General features: G+C 44.4%; 1 protein-coding gene across 1 annotated transcript; it reads left to right on the forward strand.

Annotated features, from left to right (window-relative positions):
* The first annotated feature begins 477 nt into the window (after positions 1–477).
* On the forward strand, positions 478–8711 carry LOC126390537 (solute carrier family 22 member 7-like). The gene is made up of 5 exons (XM_050044893.1): positions 478–906; positions 3845–3948; positions 7551–7705; positions 8299–8467; positions 8564–8711. The coding sequence occupies exons 1-5, from the start codon at positions 541–543 to the stop codon at positions 8709–8711; spliced, it is 942 nt and encodes a 313-aa protein (XP_049900850.1). The 5' UTR covers positions 478–540.
* Positions 8712–9060: the final 349 nt, after the last annotated feature.

Consider the following 9060-nt stretch of genomic DNA (forward strand, 5'->3'; position numbering starts at 1 on the left):
GCTGATGAGGAAATACAGCGAGTGCTGGACGGAGCAGTGAGTGACAACAACCCCGCCCACATTTAAGAGGACTGTCTGAACAGACCCAGGGTCTAGGTACCATGTCTGAAGGCTTACTGCTGGTTCCAAAGGGACTGGACTGAAAGGGTTTGGTGGAGACGGGGCTTTATATCCTTCACAAGCTGGACGGTTGTTTGACAACAGAGAAGAATTGGATCTGTTCTGCTGCAGGTCAGCTGGGGACAACAACACCGTCAATCAGCCTCCAACATCAGCTTTAACTTCCTTTAAATGTACCTGTTGGTTGATCTGTTTACCGCAAAACAAATCTACCTACAGGTACAAATAGAGTAACCTGAACCCATCTACACAGAAAGAAATCATGTGGACACACACACACACACACACACACACACACACAGCACCTCCCTTTCACCACTCTTCACTGTACAGAGCTGATTGTCTTCACTCACAGCCAGCGAGCGACACAGAGAGACATCAGAGGACGAGCAGAGAGTGGATTCTGTTGATCTCGTCACCATGAGGTTCGAGGAAGTCTTAGACGATGTTGGTGGCTTCTCCAAGTTCCAATTCGTGCTCCTGTTCATCCTGTGCTTCCCCCGTGCCATCCTCCCCCTCCACTTCCTCCTGCACAACTTTGTCTCTGCAACACCTCCTCACCGCTGCGCCCTCGGGAGCCCAGAGGACGGAGATGGGATGTCGCTGAGCGCTGACCCAGAGGGGCTGGCCCTTAGGATCCCCCGTCAAGATGACGACTCCCTCAGCTCCTGCAGAGTCTATGACCCCCCTCTGACCTCTGGGCTTAACCCACAAAACAGGACAGCACCTTGTCCCCATGGGTGGATCTACGACCAATCACAGTTCAGCTCCACAACGGCCACCGAGGTAAAAAGAATAACATTTAGAATTTTCATTCATTGAAGCATTTTCTTCTCTGTTGCCTGAACCTGACCAGTGAAGTGGATTTCAGTGTTTGTTATACTGGAAGTCAGACTGATATGTTACACATTGTGATGTTGTTGTGGAATATGTTGAAACTTTACATGTCAGCCCTTAATAATGTGTAGTTATATTTAGGCACAGAAACCACTTAGTTGTTATTAAGAAAACATTATATTTGGGCTCAAAATACCCAGATTTGGTGGCGCAGGAGAAGCCGTTGATGTCTTGGTAAAATTTGATTTGTAGAAATGTACAATGTCGTCATTTTCTTCCGGCAGCTGGGCTGAATGCTAATCTGGGTGACAGCTGCAGAGGTCAATGAAATACTGACAAATAGAGACACAGTGTTTGGAACATGAACCCTCATTGTTAAGTTTACACCGTTAAACAACACATTTGTTTTTGCCTCATTACAGTCATGTTTTATCAGTTGTTGATGTGATGACTGTCTGTGGTGTTTCAGATCTGACTGGTTACTGCAGTCTGCGGTTTGAGTACAAAGACGTATTTCATGTGTTGTGAATTTGATGAGTGGTGAAGGTCCATGACTGAAACAGTGCGTGTCCAATAAACTCAGTGTTTACACTAATTTCATGCGTTTGTCCAGTCAGTCCAACCCTCAAATCTCAGTGTTATGAGAGGTTATTAGGTTCTTCGATAACAACAGAGGAAGATGCCTTTTGACACAAATAGGACAGTTTTTAGACCAAACCAACAATTACTTTGTGGAGAAGTCAAAGTGGTGAATTATTGTAACCAAAGAACAAATACTTGGTGCTTCTCAAAGTCAATGAAGCTTCCTTGGTAGGACGGATCCTACAGAGGCTAGGCAAGACTCTTTGCAAGCATTCGGTGAACACACATTGGAGTAAGCTAGCGAGTGCCCAGGTGTGCATCACTGAAGAGGCCCTGCCTCCAATACCGGCAAATCATACGCAAAGAATTGTGGGTACTTCATGCCCACTGAGGATACACACATGCATCCTTGGAAATTCTCTAAAGAAAGGACTCGTTCCTGGGTAGAATTAGGAGGATCCTTGATATTGGAACAGTCCTTTGGTGGGATTTAATGACGTAGCTCTCTTGAATTTCAGCCATTTAAGGATCCTTCCTCGACTTTGAGGAACACCAACTGACTCAGAGGAGACGCAACAAGATGCTTTTCATTTTTAACCGAACCTCATACTGTAAAGCCTAGTTCAGACCAAGACCTGCAATGAGACGAGTTGAAACATGCAACCACTTGCAATACGTCATTCTACAACGTTGTAAAAACCTGCCGCTTCACAGGAAGTGAACACGATGAGACGGTGTATCATCTCTAGTCAACAACTCTCTGTGCTTCTGATCTGTAACGTTGACAGGAAGTGACCACCATGAGACGGCGTATCATCTCTAGTCAACAACTCTCTGTACTTCTGATCTGATTTGCAGCTTTGCATACCGTGAGGACAGAAACAGAGGGCTCTGTGGGGACGGAGCACCTGCTACAGCAAGCCAACACGGCGTCTGTGGTCATTTTGACTTGACCAGCAGACTTCACTACAAGCTGATTGGCTGTTGAAACAGGTGATGTGCTTTAAAACCAGCCGCCGGCCATTTGACCAGCTGAGTGTCAGGTGACATCATCAGCTGGCTTGAGTCGAGCTCAGACCGGCCAGTTCACACTGCTGACACTTTTCTCTGTGACGATCTGAAACAGTTTTGTCTCGTCGTGAATCTTTGGTCTGAGCTGGGCCTGAAACATCCCGGTGGTTGAGGAGGATTCACGATTATGCAGACGTCCTCTGACAAGCAAAAGAGCAAAAACATGGAAACAACCATTCAATTCCCAGGAGCAGTTCTTTTTAATCCTTCAAGTGGCAGCGTGGCCGACATGCTCACAGAGACAGTGTTAACTGGATGATGTTTCGCAGGTGCATGTTTACCAAATACATTGTCTTTGTTTGGCGTGTTAGCATGCTAACATTAGCTAAACAGCAGTAACACAAAGTCCAGCTGAGGCTGATGTGAATGTCATCAGTTCTGCAGGTATTTGATCATAAACCAAACATGTTGACCTGATGATGGCGCTGGATAAAAGTCACCACGGTTGATACCGTCCATCCTGAGGGGAATGGGATGTGGTTGGCGTGCCACCTTGGAGAGATGCCCGCCAAGCTGCAGACCACTGATCGAGACAAACAAACAACAAAAATAGTGGTGATTTAGCGCCTGTGTTTCCAGCAGCTTTTCAGACACCAAACTGTTTTGTAGCAACCCTGTGCTGTTTATCCAGCAGCTTTTTAGGTGACATTGCTACATTTCCTGCCAGGATATTACCCACCAAAGCAGGATCCTTTCTAATCATTATCAACTGTTGTTTGTGCCTAAACATAACCACCTCAACCTCAGCGTTGTTGAATAAAGTTTCAACATGTCTGCTGCATAATACTGTGCAACATAATTATCCATGGTTTGCAGAAGTGTGAGGCCAACATTTTTACTGGCGACTGGGTTGTGGACACAAACCTCTGGAGGAGCGGTAAAGAAAGTGGGGATGGATGCGGTGCGCTGTTGGTTGTCAGCTGAGTAGGCGGTCCTTAGATGAGCATTTGGACGTTAGTGATGGAGTTTCTTAAGCTGCAGTTCCTCTAATGTCCACTAGATGCTGTGGATATGATGCGTACACCTCCATCTTCTCTCTACAAATACAAAGTCAATAAAGTTTTTACACAAAAGTTAAACTCAGAAGTTGAATTCACTCGTTTAGACAGTCAGAATGTGAAAATAATTTCACAGTGATCATCAGTGACGGTTTGGAGAGAGGTGCGGTGAGAGGTGTGTCTCAGACAGACAGGTGTTGTGCAGCCTGCTTTTGAACCTGTCTGTCTCTCTGCAGTGGGATCTGGTGTGTGACGACAAACAGCTGAATCAAGCTCTCGCCACGTATTTCTTCCTCGGTGTGACGCTGGGATCAGTTCTGTTTGGACAGCTTTCTGACAAGTGAGTTCTTCGGGAGTCATTTTGTTTAAAACCCTCACAGTCACCTGAAACTGTGACGCTGCAGGAGATCAATAAAGTTGTTAATTATGACCGACATCACCTCTGTCTGCAGCACCAATGACACCGTGGAAAAACATTAAAGCATCATTACTTTAGTAAATTAATGTTATATTATAGCAACATGCTGATACTTAATGATTCAAAAGTAACGTTCCCTCTTAGAGTGTTAGAAATGTTACTGGTTTGTTATCACCCTCTCATAAACATGAAAGCAGCATTTTCGCATCAGTACTGGTGAAGTGGAGCTGATTTTAACGGATTAATACGATGATCATGTTATATTTTTCGCTGCAAACTAAATTTTCCTCTTGTGGATAGTTACTGATTAGTGATGAAATAATGGAAAAGCATATATTTTGATTACTGTATTACCAGGAGCTGTCTTGTTTGACTGAGTCATTGTTTTTGTTGCTGTGGGCCTCAGGAAGAATAGATGCTACACTGCAGTAGCTTATGGGGATCCTCATAAACTTAACAGAAATTTTAAAATAAACAAAAATAAATAATTCAGATTTCATGAGAATTTGACTGATACAATCTTTAAGGTATTAAATTATCAAATGAGCTCTGTGCCCAACAGTCACAGCTGCATAATGATCACATTAAGATAGACTTTTCGACTCCTATGAGCCTCAGAGGGGGGCCGCTGCCCTGAACACCCGCACCGTGACTCACTGTGTTATTAGTTAATGTGTGCAGCACCTTTCAACAACAAGGCGATTCAAAGCGCTTTTCAACAACAAAGTCAGCTGCTGCTCTGCTGATACAAACGTGTGTGTGTGTGTGTGTGTGTGTGTGTGGTAACATCTGCAGATTCTCCACATGACTCTCTACATTGAATAAAACCCAAAATATCAGTAACCTCATCATAATCCCATGTCATTAATTACCAACACAGAATGCTGTCTCCACATGATTGTGTTGCTGCACACACACACACACACACACACACACAGGGTCTGTTTACATTGTAATTGTCACAGAAAAATAATTTATTTTTTCCTTCTCAGACGAGGAGATAGGTTTAAATCTTCATCAGCACGGAGTCTGCTCAGTTGACAAGGACTTCCCGTCTATGTCAGCTCAAAAGTTCATTCTTGACATATTTATGAAACAATCTCACGTCAAGGGTCATGCAGGAGCTGTTCTGGAGCTTTTCATCATATCACATGATCTTCAAATAAAAAGAAAAACCAACATGAGCTTGCGAGGAGTCCTCAAAGTGCTCCCAGTGTGTTTTTGTTTAAAAAATGTACATATTATGTCCTGCTCTTTCAATCAAAGTTGCTAGGACAAGCTCCAAAAGTTCCCAGATGATGTATGTGCTCATTTGCATAATAATGACATCATCACACATTGGGTGCAGCGATCAAGCCATATAAACAGGTAGAGAAAAAAATCTATCTCCCTGCAGGACCTTTATGTATTATGAGACAGCAGTGTGTGGGTGCTACATGTGGTGGGTGTACTGTTCTTAATTATACTCTGACAGAAATGGAAGCATGGCAGGGAGCTGTTAGGTAAAGTTAGGGTTTCTGTCAGAGGAGACTGGTGCCTGTGGACGCAGGTGGCAGCAAAACATCTTAAGCCACATAAAAATAGGTTGAAGTCAGTTGAAGTGTACGCTATCATTAGAATATTGTCAGAACTTTACTCGCTGGCAGACAGCCCTGTACGACAGGAAACTAACATTTTACCAAGAATTTTACAGTGGAGTGGTCCTCCGCTGCCCCTCGATCAGTTAGTTAGTTTTTGTTATAGACCCTTTTAGTGCCAACATCACGATGACATCACGATGACATCACGTTATCAGCAGGAGGTGCAGCTGCCTCTCCCCCACAGGGCTGCAGGCTCCATAGGAGTGTTAAAATGTGTTTGTCTTGTTGTGTTATTGGGAGCCAGAATAGAAGGAGTCATGGCTCAAAACCAGCCGCCACTGCCCGTCAACAAAAACAAAGACAACTATGGTTAAATGTGATAAGACCAAAGGACTGGACGGAGGCCATCATCAAAAATGCTCACATGTGCAGCGCACACTTCATATCAGGTTAGGGAAAAAGTATTTCCTGTTGTAGGGATGAATAAGGTTATGTGTATTAAGGGTTATCATGTCCACCTCATCAGAAACTGGGGAGGGATTAAGAGGAATATTGGATTTCTCTGGAACGCTAACTTTTTAGCACATTAGCTAACGTTAGCTTCCATAGCAAAACAAACAAGTGTGGTCCTCCTTTGTAAGATTGGCTTCCTGTGACATCATCCATCCACTGAGTGAGAGCATACGGGTCGGCCAGTCTGGTCCCGTTGGTCAGTGTTTACTTATTCAAGTAACACTGGCGGTCCCGGAGAGTGAGTGACCTGACATGGTGCGTTGGTAAATTCAGTCTGACGCTCTACACTAAAATGAGAGCCCTGTTGGTGGAAGAAACGGAGCGTTATATTTCTACATGAATGAACCAACGGTTAAGTTAATCACACATTCACTCCGCTCGGCGCTCTGCTGCTCCGTCTCCACAGACAGAGTGTCCAGAGTGCGCTCTGCCACTCTGAGAGTGCGCTGCTCTGGATAACCCAACGCTACATTCAGACAGCGCTCCCAATTTATCAACGCTCCAGTTTGTGTCAGAGTGCACTCCCACACTCACAATGAGTGTTTCTGAACGCACCACTCACATCATCTTCCTCCATCGTCTAAAACAAGACAACACAACTTGTTAGCTAGCGCTAGCTAATGTCTGTGGAGAACTGTTTTGCCTCCAGCTAAACCCCGCCCACCAAAAATGTCATACTGTTTACTGACAGTAACAGGGTCTATTGTGTGAGTTTCAGAACCGACCCCCGGTCACGGTTCTTGTCTCCCTCTCCAAACTGGATAACACACAATTCAATCAAGTCAGGGAGGACTCTTGGCTGTGTCTTTCCTGCTGTGCGGGTGGCCCCAGGCCCATCATGTGCCTGCACAAAAGGAGAGAGGGGGAGAGACTCAGAGGAGCCATGAACTGTGATCACTCTGAGCAGCGTGCATGGGAATGAAATACAATACAATATAATATGTTGGAACATCTTTCTTTTTCCCTGATGGTCTGAATAAGTCGTTTAATTCGTCGCTAGTCACTTTTTAGAAATAAAGTGGTTAAGAGGCTCTGACAAGACGCAACATAGTCACCAAGTTGGCAACATGTTTCAATGCACAGTGAAGTGGAGCTACAGTTACAGCTCGACCAGGCCATTTAATTAGTTTAATTTAATTTACAGGTGACCTAGTACATCACAAACCAAACAATCAGCAAAGCTACCAACCAGCTACGATTAGCTTATTTTACAACATTTAACTCTTTCAGCTGACGCAGCATGAACTGTGTCTCTGTGTCCGTCACTCAGTGTGCAAACATGATTGACACAACATTAAGTTGTTTTTATTTTTAGACGTGTTCAGTTTCGGATAAAAAACATGGACTCAGTGTGCAAAGGCCTTAAATCGATTTTCTCTGATGTCATGTAAACGTACTGATGTACTGTGATTTGATGTGTGTGTGTTGCAGGTTTGGTCGTAAGTCGATGCTTCTGGTGGCTTTAATGGCCTCCACCACGCTGGGAGTCACCTCGGCCTTCTCCACCTCCTACATCATGTTCGCTGTCTGCAGGGCGCTCTGTGGTGTGGCCCTCAGTGGGCTGTCAATCATCGGCGTGGTCCTCAGTAAGAACTTGATTCAAAACAGAAAAGCTTTCATTTCGAGCTCACATCAGTGTCAGTGCCTACCTACCATGTTTTCATTGTTACTGTGATCTCAAAATCAAAACCTTTATAGAGTTTTAAAGTTGTATTATTTATTTTTAACTGTTTATTTTCTCTATAATCTCTTTTCTGAATATTTAATCGTTATCATACAATCATGACTTCATGGTCTCATTAATGTTGAAACTAAATGATGAGAGCAAACACTTCCACAAATGTAACATTTGCTGCTTCACAATTAAAGCTCTCTAAAAGAGGAGCAAACAAGAACCCAACATGCATCAAACATCCATCCAGAGGGGACCCAAACAGGCCAGAGAATAATTAGAATTGATCGTAATTGCTGTCCACCTGAGCAAAAGCCTAATCAATCATTTAAAGCTGAAATAGCAGAAACATAATACTGACAACACGTTATTTATTATTCTTATGCTCGTGTTATTTATGACCACAGGTCAAAATCTTTTGCTGTATTTAAAATCTGTTTTCTGTTCTCAGAGAAATCTTAATGTACTTCACTGCAGTCTGTTTGTCATGGCTCACTTCCTGCTCAGGTATCGAGTGGACAGACGTGAAGCACCGGACCTTCACTGGCACCGTCATGAGTTTGTCGTGGAGCGTGGGGAACATGCTCCTGGCCCTTCTGGCCTACTACATACGAGACTGGAGACACCTGGTGCTGGCGGTGACAGCGCCCTGCGTCGCTGCCATCATCTCCTGGTGGTGAGGTGTTAGGAGGAGTCTCTGTTCTTCATGCTTACAGGAAATATCTTTGTGTCTCTGTGTTTTTAAAAGCCAGTTTCCCCCATCGCTCTTTAGGTGGCTGCCGGAGTCGGCCCGCTGGCTGCTGGCCAATGGCAGAGTAGAGGAAGCCAAGAAGTATCTGGTTCAGTGCGCCAAAATGAACCGGAGGAACGAACAGACATCCAGACTGGACACTGAGGTACAACTGACTGACTCAATGTGAACATCCAGCATGAATAAACTGACAAGGTCAATATCAAATCCATGTTTTTGCCACACTGGCAGAGGAGCCTTTAACTACAGTGGTGGACACAAGAACATGAATGTCCCTATACGGAGCCAGTTTTTGGTTTGTCCGTTCAGGGCTACTGTAGAAAGATGGCAACATGGCATAGACCAGGGGCCTGTATCACGAAGCAGGATTAATGTCTTAGCGAGGTAACTTCAGGGTTAACCCTGGGTTTTCGGTCTCATGAAGCCGGTTCAGTTCTTATCGGGGTAGATCACCATGGTAACTTACTCTGAACGGCTATCCTGCTCCGGAGCAGGGTAAGTTCAGGGTTGAATCTGAT

This window comes from Epinephelus moara, chromosome 5, assembly GCF_006386435.1.
Source record: "Epinephelus moara isolate mb chromosome 5, YSFRI_EMoa_1.0, whole genome shotgun sequence".
Classification (NCBI taxonomy): domain Eukaryota; kingdom Metazoa; phylum Chordata; class Actinopteri; order Perciformes; family Serranidae; genus Epinephelus; species Epinephelus moara.